The following is a 14,442-nucleotide window of genomic DNA, read 5'->3' as shown; positions in this document are numbered from 1 at the left end:
GTTTTGTTTAAGGTCCATTCAAAAGAGCACTTCTTAAAACTGTTCAGTCCATATTGGCAACTCTAGTAGTAAACAAAGCAAAAATTTTAAAGAATTTAATTCCCTAAAAATTGACTAAATGCAATTTGTACCATACTTAAAACACCATAATAATATAGAGTTAATCACTTAAAACTTTAGTAAAAGAAAGATCAAGAATGCACCCTGTTGAGGCTTTTGGTTGGGCTGCTAGAGACACTTCTGGACTCCTCTCCCCATTCAACTTCTTTAGAAGGTACACATCCTTTTTATCATGTTTTTTCTTAATAATCATGATGTTCACGTATATCAAAAACATCTCTACGTACTTGTGGGACTACACTGGATATGTCGTTGTTGTTGTTCACACTATAGTTAACTTCAACCACGACGTCCATCTAAACAAACAAATGTTTGGAATGGTCCCTATTCTAGGACAAGATTTTGTTTTTGATCATCTTGATTAATGTTTGTATTCTTTCGGCTTTCAAATAATGTGGTTGCAGGGCAACGGGCGAAAAGGATGTTAAACTGAAGGTTCTTTACTGTGGTATATGTCATTCTGATATTCATCAGCTGAAGAATGAATGGGGATCTTCTCTATACCCTCTAGTCCCCGGGTATCGTCTCAATTTTTAGATTCTCGACAACATTATTTTGACCTATGCTATTAAACACTCCAACTTACAAAATGATCATTTAGACACCTCCAAAGTTTATTTGTCACATCAGCATTGGGTGTCCACGAGACAAAGTGTGAACGATTTGAAGTGTCTAGATGTTCAATTTCAAAGTTAAGAGTGTTTTGTTGTCAGTTGAAGTCAAGTTATGCGTCTTGTCTCAATTTAGAATCATTCTTTGCATAGTTCAAATTGAATTCTAACTCTTATAGCTTAATTGATGGATGTAGACATGAGATCGTGGGCGAAGTAACTGAGGTTGGCAGCAAGGTAGAGAAGTTCACCGTTGGAGAGAAAGTTGCTGTCGGGGGATACTGTGGATCATGTCGATCTTGTGAAGACTGCATGAACAATCTTGAGAATTATTGCTCCAAAGGAATAGCTACCTATAATGCAATCTACAGTGATGGAACACCAACATATGGAGGCTACTCGGACATGATTGTTATCGATGAACATTTCGTGTTTCATGTACCAGAAAACTTGCCTCTAGCTGCTGCAGCCCCTCTGCTTTGTGCTGGGATTACAATGTACAGCCCGTTGAGATACTTTGGACTGGACAAACCTGGCCTTCATGTTGGTGTAGTAGGCCTTGGCGGACTTGGTCACGTTGGTGTCAAGTTTGCCAAGGCCATGGGGCTAAAGGTGACTGTGATTAGTACATCTCGAAGAAAGCAGAATGAAGCTCTTGAACGTCTTGGTGCTGATTCGTTTTTGGTTAGCACTGATCCAGATCAGCTGCAGGTAATTTAGTACTTGTACCATCTACTGTCATAAAAATAACATTTTGGTACTCAACTTTTGGTTCCTGTATTCATAGGCTGCTATAGGTACAATGGATGGCATTCTTGATACAGTCTCTGCTGATCATCCCCTCGATCCACTGATTGGGCTGTTGAAGTCTCACGGGAAGCTTATCTTTCTTGGTGCACCTGACAAACCCGTCGAGCTACCAGTCCTTCCATTGCTTATGGGTGAGTAGATTACCTGTTTCCTTTTTAAACTGTGAAAACAGTCTCTTCCGGAAATGCAGGGTAAGGTTGTGTACAAAAGACTCTATGGTCCGGCCCTTCCCCAGGGCATTGTGGGAGCTTAGTGCATCGAGCTGCCCTTTTATGTGCAAGAATGAACGGTTACTTTAGCTCCTATGCTTTGTATAATGACAGGAAGGAAGCTTGTAGCTGGAAGTGGGATAGGAGGGATGAAAGAGACACAAGAAATGCTTGATTTTGCAGCAAAGCACAATATAACAGCAGATGTTGAAGTCATTCCAATGGATTATGTAAATACTGCACTGCAGCGTCTCACCAAAGGGGACGTTAAATACCGGTTTGTCATTGACGTTGATAAGACCCTTCGAGCAGAGTGATTCTGAGTTTTACAAAAACAATATATCTAGTATAATCCCACAAGTGGAGTCTGGGAAAGGTGGAGTGTAACAACCTTACCTAAGAGTTATGTTTCATGTAATTCTAGTAGTTTATGATGTTTTGCGCATAAAATGGCATTAGTTTAGAAACAGACCCTCGAAATGCGGCCCTATCATGGACCATGCATGAACACGGGATGCTTTGTGCATCAAGATATCCTTTCAATATATTAGTTTAGAACATATATGATGTTTTATGAGTAGCTTTCTCAAATATTGGAAATTATTGAAAGTTTTCCATCTTCAATGCAGCCACACAACAACATACTAATGTCATCCCACAAAGTGGGGTTTAGGAGGGTAGGATATACGCAGGAGTTACTCTTACCTTTGTAGGGTGGAAAGGCTGTTTCTGATAAATCCTCGGTTCAAAACAAATATAATCAAAGCATGATAGACAGAATCAATGCAGACACAACGATTAATTAATGAAAGGCTTCTTACAGTGGGAGTTATCAACACTGATAAGTTACTGTAATGCATATCCTTCAATACAATAAAAAGAAAAAGAAAAAAAGGGCAGCCTGATGCACTAAAGCTCCTGCTATGAATCCATGTCATAATCGTAAACTAAATCTTGCTACTGTAAAGCACTATGAATCTATAATACAGTGAGAAAAACTATGCGTCCTGGCAATCCTCTTCTTGAACGGCTTTCTTTGATGAAGTTCAGAGAATGTGACAGAAACATAAGAATGTTTGCAAGATCCAGCCTTCATATAACCTTGCAATCTGACAAAGTATAGATCAGCAATTCCAGCATGAAATAGGTTGAGAGAAATTGGAATCTCGCGCATAATATTAACTAGAAGTCAAGGTTCCCGGTCTTAGAACTTCCAGAACAACTACCAGAAGTACCATATGAACTTCCACTTGAACCATCAACAGGGGCTTGATTAAGGCATTCTAAAACTAATGCCCTTCGCTTTCGCAGCTTCATTGAAAATGTTGTGGCTTCCAGAATTGCAGGGACCTGTTAAAAGATTTGGATCAACTTATCTGATAAGTTTGATGGGTAGAAATATCATCCACACACGCGCGCACACACAAGGATGTTGATTAAAGCTCCAAAACAAGTGTTTAATTCTGCAATTATCAAAGCCTTTCTGATAATATTCATGTACCTTAATCATACTTAAGTTTTAGATAAGGAAAGAGAGAAGCCTAAAGGCCAAGAATAAAGTCCATTCAGTCAACTCGTATATGTTTTTAAAAAAATGTTTAGTTTCTCTGAGTTAAAAGCCAAGCATCATTTGAATCTGCACTAAAAGTCAAGCTCTACCCATTATCAACAATAAGTAAAGAAAAGTGTGCCCCAGAAAATTTTACGACGGCATCAAACCTTGTAGTTGATGCAAAAAAGGCTATTCACCTGTGTATTTATGCGAGCTACTTTGTGTACACTCAGAAGGCCCAGCATGTCTTGGTAACCAGTTAGGAGCTTTGCCAATTCTTTGTCCTCATCTGCAGCAAGCTTTAATCACTTTTTATACTAAAACAAGATGAAACTTTCTTTAATGAATTAAACAAAGGTATACCAGGAATTGCTTTGACAGATATCAAGGTATCAGCCAGATGCTGCCACCTCTTTAAAAAGGCTGGTGAGACAAGTGAGGGTGGAAAGGATATGACCGCAACTGCACCTGAAGATCGAACCATGCCTTTCAAGGATCTTATAAAAGAGAGCATCTCCCAATCCTACAACGAGATGCAAATACAACATCAAATTTTGCAATAAACAGTCAGTCACACCGGGAAACATGAACCCAAATGGAGCACAAAACAGTTTCATCAAGCATTTGTTCTTACGTGACACCCTTCCTTCCCACCCTCACCCAGAAAAGAAAACCACCTTTATACAAACAACAAAAGACCATGATTTTAACAGCCTAGTTAGTCCCACAGTGGTCAGTGATTAATACAGGCAAAAAAGTTACAAGCATAAACTAGACTACAAGTTACCAAAATTCAGAAAATAACCTTGTCAGAGAAGTCACACTGAGGTGAACATAGTGACTGAATGGCAATACGACTGGCACATGTGATGTTGTCATCAGATCTGACATTATATTAGGAGAAACTCTTACAACATATTCAACAGATCAATCCTATATAATCAAACAGGTAACAGAACTTAATTGACAAAAACAACAAATTGAAAGATCATCCTGATCATAGCAATATCGGGAAGGGGCCAAACTGACAAAAAATAGCAGAATTTGATGCTTCATTAACAATATCAGTAATTTATTAGTTCTTCTCAATGAAATCACTAGCTTAATGATGTCAATCATATGTGTGTGTGTATATTTCATGAAACGGTAATTGTTTCTCAATTCAGATGCAACGATGATGTTTTTGAATAAAAGAATGATTAACAATATCACATACTGTTTCACGATTCAATTAACAAAAAGTACTATTCCGTCTCAGATTCCATATGAACAACTAATAAAAAGTACTATTCCGTCTCATATTCAGTTATAGTTGAAGTATCCTTATTCCTTGATTGGCCGACTTGACATTTGACAAATAGCAATTTTGGTTCATAAATCACAGCCAACATGACTATAACTGAATGTATGAAAAAAGGATATGCCAATACTTTGCTATTTGAGCTGAAAAGGTTGAGCAACGTTCAAGTAGAGGCGCTAGATTCGGAGAATCTCGAAGACTAATGCAATCAACCCGCTGCCCACTATAGAAGTGCCTTTCTAGGGGCTTTCGCAAGTCAAAATCATTGCAATATTCAGCTTTCCCACCTGCACATATAATGCACACGCTAATCTTCAGATTCAGCATAAATCTCACTTTCAATTAACAGCATAATTACAAACAAAGGAATATGAAATCTTCTACATAGAGAGAGGGCAACTACAAAAAGAACATTGCACAAAGTACTTGATTACAGAAACATGACTCACACATAGAACGCTTATTGACCCCAAAGTCTTCAAACTACCAGTCTTTATATCTTTATAATGGATGATAGTATTTCAAGAGTCAAGTGGGCAGAAACAAGGACTTAAAAAATCAACAGAGACTACCAGATTAATAGTCAAACATATGCCCTTTGAGAATTTCTTTTAGAAGTAAAGTTCATGAACATAACTGGAGTATCACTAACACCCAAATCCTGGACAAGAAAGTCTCAACTGGCAAAAAGTTCTTTCAGTACGAGGGCTTGGTCGCAGAACTATTTCTACATTCAGTGCCACTCATACTTACAAGCTGTTTAAGTGTAGAAACATATTATCGTGGCTTTAAGCAAACTGCAAAATAGTAAGTAGGCACTTCAAAAAGCATCATTTTGTTGAACGTATCACCAGAGACATAAAGGTTCATATGTGTTCCACTAGGGCATTATTGAGTCAATCTCACAACAGATTCCCCTTAGCAGACTCGTGACAAGATCCATTTCCTCTTTCTTTACACCTTAACCAGTAAATGATATCATAGATATCTTTAGTCACCTCTTCACATGACAAAGACCAATTTGAAACAAACTTGAACTTGGATTTTGCAAGAAAAGAAATACCTTAATCAACTGAAATCAATATCTAGAGGAAAATAATCATTATATATCGTATGAGTTCAAAAGTGAATGAATTGAAGAAAATAAGACGTCAAGTGTGCTCATACCTCTTTGGCCCTCTGAATTTTGTTCCCCAAAGTACTTCTTATATTGCCAAGCGATTCTTAAATTTGCGTCCTGTGAATTGAAGTGGATCTAAAAGTTCACACTTATAGGAACCAACAAGGTCTACATTATCATGTACGATACACTCATATATAATATTATACTATGATGTTGGGAAAGCAAGGTATTAACCTGTTCTGCAGGTCGTTCATGAGACTTCTCCTCCTTAGAAGCCATTGGACTAGGCAAAGTTCCAAGAAAGCCTCGTGGATCTCTTTCTGGGCTGGCATAAAGTAGGGTTTGCTTGTGAATCAGGCCCTGAGACATGAAATTTCTCAGTAAAAGCATATGATGAGGGGCCTCAGGGTCTTCCATAACCATGACTAGGCTTCCCAAAGTAAAGCCACCACCCAAAATCTCTGAAAAGATAATATAACAAACAAATGGAACAAAAGTTCATATATGTTTCTTTAGTAATAATAGAAAGAGAAATAATAATGACAAAGAAAAAGAGACACTAAAAGAAGTGTAGTGGGAATTACGGTCAAGATCTGGTATGCCTGATGAAAGAAATGATGTGCCATTTGGACCAAGCTTAACTCCAGGAATCTGAGTTGTAGCTGCACTAGATATGTTTCGGGAAAAGCTGCCGCCTCGCGGTCTACTTGATGCCATCAAGCTTCTTATAGATCAACTCTTCATAAAAAGAAGGAAACAAAAATAGGAACAAAATCAAGCTCGACTTTATTGTAAGAATTTCAAATCATATGGTATGGCTAGCAAATGAAAATTTAGCAGCATCATATGAACTTATCATAGTAGAATCTTAACAGAACATAGACGTTAATTCTTTCTACACTTGTCACTTCCAAGCACAAATAAATTATCAAAGCAAGACATCGTGAAGGGCAGTGGCGAAGCAGGCAATAGCATATTCAATCAGCTCCAATAGGATATCAAAACAAATTCCATACGCACCATGAACAGTGTTATCAAAAGCAAAATGTGCAAAAAAGATCTAAGGTCCGTTGGGGCTTAAAGCACAACGCACAAATAAAGTGTGTGGCTTTGATTAAGAAAGGCGCTAATGGAGAAAAAACAGATATATCAGTTGAAAAATATATATTAATTATAAGCATAAATACCATATATATGGACAAAGAAATTGGAAAAAAAAATTAGGATCAAATGAAATATCAACTGTTTAGTGTCGCCACTTCAGTAGAGGCTCCTTGACAAGAAAAGTATGTCTTAGATAGAGTCTTGATGACGACATTGAAGCACACATTAAGCTAAGCAAAGCACTCAACACATTTTGAGCCTTGCTTCAGAGCTTAAGCGCACCTTTGAAAACACGGTTACGAAAAGAGCAATAAAACCTAAATGAAAGAGGAGAACAAAGAAGAAGTTTCTACTATAATTCTACAATTTTTGTCTAATGTTTCTATATAACTTTGCATACGAACCTCAGCACTTAACTAATGCTTTTACATGTCAAATTACTCTATGCACTACCATATATACATACTATCATGCGGCTGGAGTTCACAGCAAATCTTCAATCTTTATTCTATCAAGAATCACTGTCTATTATAGCAAAGATCACATTTTTTCTTCACATCTCAATTTTTTTCTCTGCTTTACCGATCAATTCAAGACACCCAGAATTTGAAACTTCAATTCACAATGATTTATCAAACTAAAAGCAAAATATCAATTGACATAAGAGATATACACTTCTGCTAAGCATTTTATCAAACAACTGGTGTGCATACTGTAAAATTACAACTATGAGACTCAAACTGCGACTAAAAGGAAAAATGAAACGAATGCTTACAAGTGATTATGCTACTGAAGCTTCGTCTTCTTCGATTATGGCTCTCTACTTCTTAGAATTTGGACAAAAAAAATTGGGGAGCAAAGTTTAGAGCGGCAAAGTTAGTTTTTGTTAAATTGGGGGACTTGTAAATTTCTTGTCCTCCATTAATATGGGCCTTAAGTTGGGCTTATCTTTGGGCCGGCTCAAATTAACATTTTAAGGTAAGTGTTTAATCAATCGAAAACTTACAGAAATGACACTAGTTTATGAGCTAATTACTTAGATATACGCTAATTTGTAATATTAAGAATCTTATCATATTTTGGTGTGTCCAGATACATCCAAATACATGTATCTCGAGATCTAGAGGATCAAAATTAGGTGTAATTTGCTCGAGTTATACTATATCCAAATGGGATCACACTAGATATATGTGTCTATACGTATATATCTAGGGTACATAGATAAAATCCCGCTTGCCATTGTCCTATACATAATTAAGAATTTTCTATTAGATCTTGAGGACGATACCGCTAGATACATGTATTTTTGTTACCAAATACGCTATAAAAGGGAGAGAGGCGAGCGAGATGTGGAGGGAGATAGTCACGTATCTCTGATAAATGTGAATCACACTAGATACATATATCTATATGCATGTATCTTGGATACATAGATAAATCTTACTCGCCAATCACCACTAGATACATGTATCTGGGATACATAGATAAATCTTCCTTTTTTTCGAACAAAATCGAACCCAAGCCTACGGTCGGTTTTTAAAAATTTAAAACTAAACAAACTCAAATAAAATCAGTTTATTTAATCGGTTTGGATCGTTTTTTATTCAAATTGTAAGAGCCCCTAATCAAGGATACAATGATAAATTTTAAATTAAATTATTAATAAATATAAAAATATATTATTATCTTTTGTGATTAATTAGAAAATACGAATCGATCTTAGTCTCTGTCTGCATTTTTTTTCAAATTTGCAGTGTGGCAGAAGTACTTGCTGATTTGCCGTTATGGAGTTTTTTGGACTATTTTTCGACTTACATGTGACTTCTCTGCCAAATGGCAATCTACTTTAATTTCTTGTACTTAACTTGCCCATTCATTGACTACCTTGACATTTTCCTCATTTACATCTAAATATTTTTATTTTTTTAAAATTCATGCAGCAGAGTTTAAATTGATACGAAATTTAAGAAAAAATAGATTTCTGAGTATGTCAATGCAAGTCTTAGATGATGAATGGGGAATGACTTATGCCAAAGTCATGATCAAGCGTGATGTTTGTTTAATTATGAGTTTGGTTAAGAAATAAAATTATACTCTTGTAAATCCAACAAATGATTATATTAGAGTCAATGCCATGAGTTGATTCTCAAGAGCAACGTAACATGTAATTGCATGAGGTAAATGTTAGGAAAAAGTTTATTGGAGTGTGACGTCAACATCATGCCTATAGCAAAGTTCGGTGATGGGCCATGGATGGCTTGAGTTAGAGTTATAGTTAAACATGGCATATGCTTGCTTAATGAATTTGGTTAAGAAATAAAATTGTTCCTTTACTATAACAATAACTTATGACATGATATAATATAAGCATTGATGACTTTTAGAATTTGTGATTCTAAATTTATCATAATATATATGTGACTATAAAACGTAGACCTTAAAAATGTGAAGCTACTAGTCGATTATTTTTTTTAAAACCGAATATTATCGAGATGCTAATTACTAATACTAGCTAAAATAAATGTAATTATTAATGCATAATAAACCTTTTTGATAAATAATTAAAAAAAAAGGGTTATAAATTATAAAATTACAACTTTAAGTGCTAATAACTAAATTTTAAATTTAATATTCTACTCTTACCTTAGCTAGATCCCTATTATAACAATCACCACATCACATGTAACAACATTTCACTATAACACCGTCAAGTTTTTTTCTAAATATTTTTTTTCTTGTTATGTTATATCATGCGTTCTTTATCATATAGTCTTTTGCTATTGCAATCAAACAATATATATATATATACACACACTATTAAAATAATTAAAAGCTACTGACTTTAGCTGAATTTGTATATGAACGATGTATGCCTCTACTCTAGCATAAACTAAATTTCCGGTATATACAATTGAATTTGTTTGTACTCGTAATGAAAAATTCTAGATCTGCCCCTGCACGAAGTTTGATGAGACGGGGCGGGGCAGGTGGGGTGTTTGGGGGGGGAGGGGGGTGAAAGCTTGATGTGTATGTATATTGTGTTTGTTTCTCACGGGAATCCAGCCAGGGTTCTTCATTTCACGAGTATCACTCTCTAAGCTATTATCTGTCACTTAGCTCTTATTTTAGGGCGTCTACACGTTTATTTTCCAGCACATATTATATATCATATATATATATATATATATTATGTATACAACTAGTTTTTTTTTTCTTTGTATATTATGTATGGCACTTTGTTTATAATTTGTTGTGTCACATTATATATGTCTATAAAATCATATTTGTCACGCATTTGTTTCAACTCCTCCCACCCCCACCTCATCATTATCATTTCTTTGTTTTCTTTAGTGTATATACTAGTTGTATAACTTGTATTAAATCCCTATGGAAATGTTTGGTGGCAATTGGGACCAAACTAGGACATTCCAAGATTCAAGGGTAAAAAGTTAATAATTAATGTGGATTTTAGTAATTAATTCAAGGGTATATTACTTTATCGTTAATGAGAAATTTTGAGTTCGGTCGAGTGTAGTCGTTTCTGTTAGGAAGCGATATATTCTCCTCAATGTGAGACTTTTTCCAGCGCGAATCCAAATATTTACCTAACACTCGGTGGAAAATCAAAAAGTAAATGAAATAAGGATTAATAAAATAAAAAGGATATTAATCTCAAAAGTATGTTCAGGAGGTGAGAATTATACAAGACAATATAAAGAGACTAAACTTATCTCTTCATACCAATGTAGAAACTTTTTTCTTTGATTTCCCACATTAAAGCTTGACTAGATCCGAATTCACACGTTACATGATTTACTTTTGGAGATGACGACCAATATAAACTTTTTCATTTGATCCAGAAATTCGAACTTGAAATTTCGATCTAGTTAAGGCCTTAAGGGTGAATAATGTAGGAATTATCATGATGAATTGGAATGTAATCAAGAGATATATGCCCCTTCGGGATATCCGATAAAATTGAAACGATATTATACTTGCTCGTAATTGTCAATCTCAAATATAGATAAGTGAGGATACTTGTATATTTACATGTTGCATCAAAACAAGCCTCTTAATATAATATTTAATTTTACTTTAATGAAACATCGTCATAGATAATGAAGATTCATATATAAGGTTTATTAAGGTACAAATATACAAAATATAATTAGAGACAGTACAGTTATTATTCGTTTTTTTCTAATGCATTAAATTAAATTCAGTGACCGTACATTTTGCCCATGACAAAATAAAGGTACCATTAACTGTTCCTCTGATATGTCCTCTCTAACCAAAAAAAAAATAAAAAATTCTTCAAATAATAATAATATTACTTTTTTCTAAAAAATAAAATAAGAAGAACAAAACGAATAATAATAATAATAATAATTAAATTTGCTCCAATAAGTTGGTACTTCCATGTTTTTTTTTTTTGTTTCTTCAAAAAAAGTTACTTTTAAATAATGAAATCAAAGCTACGTACAAAGTTAGTTAGAGAACTAGCAACAAGTACTTTTTCTGCTATTTGCTAATTTAAAATAAAGTCATTAATTCCCTTTTATATTCTGTTGTATCGATGACAGATGAAATAAATCAAACATGTGTACAAACGAGAGTCGTAGAAACTAAGATTAATCGGTCAAAATTAGTATTCACCTCAACTTTTTATAGTTTCATCGTAAGTAATATTCTTTCCATTCGCATTTAAGATATACATAATACATAAATATACCCTTTAATTTAGCTTCAGCTGGCATTTATGCCCTTCAACTTTGGGTGTGCATAAGTAGACACTTAAATTTATATGAAACTGAACAAGCAACAGACACATGCATGCGTCCTACATAGCATAATACACGTAGGATGCCACGTAGGACACAAAATTGTCAAGTATGACGCTAGGTAAGACGAATGTATTGTCTATTTGTTCAATTTTATACAAGTTTAAGTGTCTACTTGTGCACATCTAAAATTGAAGCGCATAGATGTTAGCTAAAGCTAAGTTGAATGACAGATTTATGTATTATATATGTTGTTTGTCGATTTTACAAAGTTTGTTATGAATTGAAATGAAAAGGCTTTCTTCACTTGTTAGCGCTACAAGATAGAGAGTTTAATCAAATATCACCACATAAAATGAGACGATGAATTATGAAATTAACTTGACAATTAATATTAGTCGATTACATTAATGACTATGTAAGCTTGTTAATTAATATTTTTATATAATATATATATGTGGAAGCTTGGAAGGAGAAAAAAAAAAGAGGTGTGGGGGTTAAATAGAGTTAAAAGGGACATTACATAAGAAGGTAGAGACAAGGCTGTTGTCCCTGCCACTTTCACACAGCAACTGTTGCCTCTTTTCTCACACACTAATCACTGATACACCCCACCCCCACCCCCCTACCACTGACCCTAGCTATACTATCAGTCTGAGATCCTTCTACTACTACTATATATTTTTGAAGATTTATCGAAAAATAATCTCTTTTATCGCTCTATAGAGTAGTAATAAGGTTTATGTATATTTTACGTATCTTTTCAGATGACACTTGTAAAGTTAATATTGAGTATGCTATTATTGTTACAATATGCTTCTACAACTTACTACTAGTATATATGCATCTATATTTTGGTTTTATCATATATTCTATTTATCTTAATTTATGTGATAATGTGTGGCCGAACACAAAGTATAAAAAAAGAAAATTTTGCACTCGGGGTTTGTAACTTTTCTGATGGGATATCACTATTGAAAATCGCTATAATTATGTTTCTATTGGATTTTCCATCAGAAATTTCTAAGGAACAAGTTGAATTTCGATGGGATGTCTATTGAAAGTTTATGATTTTCTACTAGTAACATTATTGTATTTGTGGTTAGTTTTAAATATAAGAATTTTAAGGTTATATAGTCATTTTTGTGATAATAAAAATACCAAATTTAAAGTTAAATTTATTATAAATATAGAAAATGGTCGTCTTTATGAAAAAAGACGAAAGTATATGATTGAATACAAAATTTAAGAAAAAATTCTAATTTTTTATAGCTATAGAATTAAGTAATTAATTAGGATAAAATATAAAATTTTAAATTAAAATTATTTTTAAAATTTAACAAAATTAAATTTTTACAGATTAAAAAGAAAAATATGTCACGATAAATTAGAATAAGTAGTATACTATAGTTAATTTCCACTTTGATACCTACATTCTCTCCTATCACATCCATTTAGTAATTCAATGCATTAGCATGAAAAAATAACCCCATTTATTGGAGACTTTCTTTAATTCCCACAATCGATAATAGTGTTAATTGTTTTTTGCATGCATGCATGCATTTAATTGGGTGCTACAATTAAAATTTAAAGCTATTATTATATATACTATACTCTAGTACTACCTAAGTTTACTGCAGTAGAACTAGCTTCTGCACTTGTCCTACTCATCAACTTGTGATTAAGTACAAGTACATTACTTCATCTTCGTTAACATTAGTTGTGGTGGATGATTTCGATTCCTTCGTTTTTAATTAAAAGTTTTGAGCATTTAGGAATGAAAACAATTTTATTAATGTGCATGTCGTGTTCAGAAATGATCCTATTATAATGAACAAATTCAAATTTAATCAGATTTGAATATGAATATTGAACCCTTAATGAACAAAAAATAATTATATAGGTATATAATTTGTAAATGTTAATTTCGCCACTGATAATAACAACAATGACAACGATATATATGTAAACTTCAATTCCAAGCGAAGTAAAGTTTCACTATATACAAATTATCATTAATCGTATGGCTTCATTTAAGTTTATTCCACACCATTCATGAGATTAACAAAATTATGTCATATATATATATATCAATTTTTTTTCACGTGTGTTACACGTATATGACTTGTTTAAAAATATAAATTATTTGATACTATTTAAGCTTAGTATTGAATAACGTAACTAATTTTGCATAAAAGAATATTGTTGATTCTTTTGCCTTATTCACCTAAATCGATGAAGACGGACAAAAATAATTATATTTCATTCCACATACGTTGCACGTATATGTCGAGTATAAAAGTATACATTCTTGTTTAGTTTTGAATTTGTAGATTCAAAATTTTAGAAATATAATTTATTGAGTTTTAAAGTTAATAAAAATATATAATTAAAATTTTGGTTCTGCCCACATATACAAAATCAAAATGTTTGTTTCACCATTGATAATGGTGACAATAAAAGCAATAATTGAACTTAATTTCAAGAAAGTTAAAGTTCATTATTTGAACGTGTCTTCGATCACATCGCTTCTTATATCAAGGATCCGAATTTTGAATTTATAGATTCTAAATTTAAAAAATGATAGTAACTTATTGTGCTTTGAATGAGTATATTTCTTTCGCTAAATTTACTAAGAATCCAAAACTAAAACTCTGATTCTACCCACAAACAAAATCAAAAATATTCATTTCGTCACTGATAATAACGACAATACTAACAATATAAAACTTTAATTTAAAAAAAATCAAAGTTCATAGTAAAAACATAATCAAAATGTGTATTTCGCCGCTATAATAACAACAATAAAAGCAATAATTGAACTTCAATTTC

At 33.3% G+C, this 14,442-nt stretch overlaps 2 protein-coding genes across 2 annotated transcripts; one reads left to right on the top strand and one right to left on the bottom strand.

Moving 5' to 3' along the window:
• The first annotated feature begins 111 nt into the window (after window positions 1-111).
• Window positions 112-2,356, top strand: LOC125837141 (probable mannitol dehydrogenase). The gene is made up of 5 exons (XM_049516285.1): window positions 112-274; window positions 525-638; window positions 929-1,442; window positions 1,519-1,672; window positions 1,865-2,356. The coding sequence occupies exons 1-5, from the start codon at window positions 198-200 to the stop codon at window positions 2,065-2,067; spliced, it is 1,062 nt and encodes a 353-aa protein (XP_049372242.1). The 5' UTR covers window positions 112-197; the 3' UTR covers window positions 2,068-2,356.
• Window positions 2,357-2,532: 176 nt separating this feature from the next.
• LOC125837137 (elongator complex protein 4) lies at window positions 2,533-7,758 on the bottom strand. The gene is made up of 9 exons (XM_049516281.1): window positions 7,605-7,758; window positions 6,310-6,463; window positions 5,960-6,186; window positions 5,770-5,839; window positions 4,733-4,889; window positions 4,108-4,186; window positions 3,666-3,825; window positions 3,500-3,591; window positions 2,533-3,100 (listed from the first exon to the last, which is right to left on the bottom strand). The coding sequence occupies exons 2-9, from the start codon at window positions 6,440-6,442 to the stop codon at window positions 2,933-2,935; spliced, it is 1,086 nt and encodes a 361-aa protein (XP_049372238.1). The 5' UTR covers window positions 6,443-6,463; window positions 7,605-7,758; the 3' UTR covers window positions 2,533-2,932.
• Window positions 7,759-14,442: the final 6,684 nt, after the last annotated feature.

Source organism: Solanum verrucosum, unplaced genomic scaffold (assembly GCF_900185275.1).
Source record: "Solanum verrucosum unplaced genomic scaffold, falcon-dt-bn FXZP01000165.1, whole genome shotgun sequence".
NCBI lineage: Eukaryota > Viridiplantae > Streptophyta > Magnoliopsida > Solanales > Solanaceae > Solanum > Solanum verrucosum.
This window is presented reverse-complemented; position numbering and strand designations above follow the sequence as displayed.

Coding starts and splice junctions, on each gene's coding strand:
- LOC125837141 (XM_049516285.1), top strand. CDS start 198: ATGCACCCTGTTGAGGCTTTTGGTTGGGCTGCTAGAGACACTTCTGGA. Junction 639..928: donor CTATACCCTCTAGTCCCCGG/GTATCGTCTCAA, acceptor TGATGGATGTAG/ACATGAGATCGTGGGCGAAG. Junction 1,673..1,864: donor AGTCCTTCCATTGCTTATGG/GTGAGTAGATTA, acceptor GTATAATGACAG/GAAGGAAGCTTGTAGCTGGA.
- LOC125837137 (XM_049516281.1), bottom strand. CDS start 6,442: ATGGCATCAAGTAGACCGCGAGGCGGCAGCTTTTCCCGAAACATATCT. Junction 5,840..5,959: donor ATGAACGACCTGCAGAACAG/GTTAATACCTTG, acceptor TTCAATTCACAG/GACGCAAATTTAAGAATCGC. Junction 3,826..4,107: donor AGTGTGACTTCTCTGACAAG/GTTATTTTCTGA, acceptor ATCTCGTTGTAG/GATTGGGAGATGCTCTCTTT.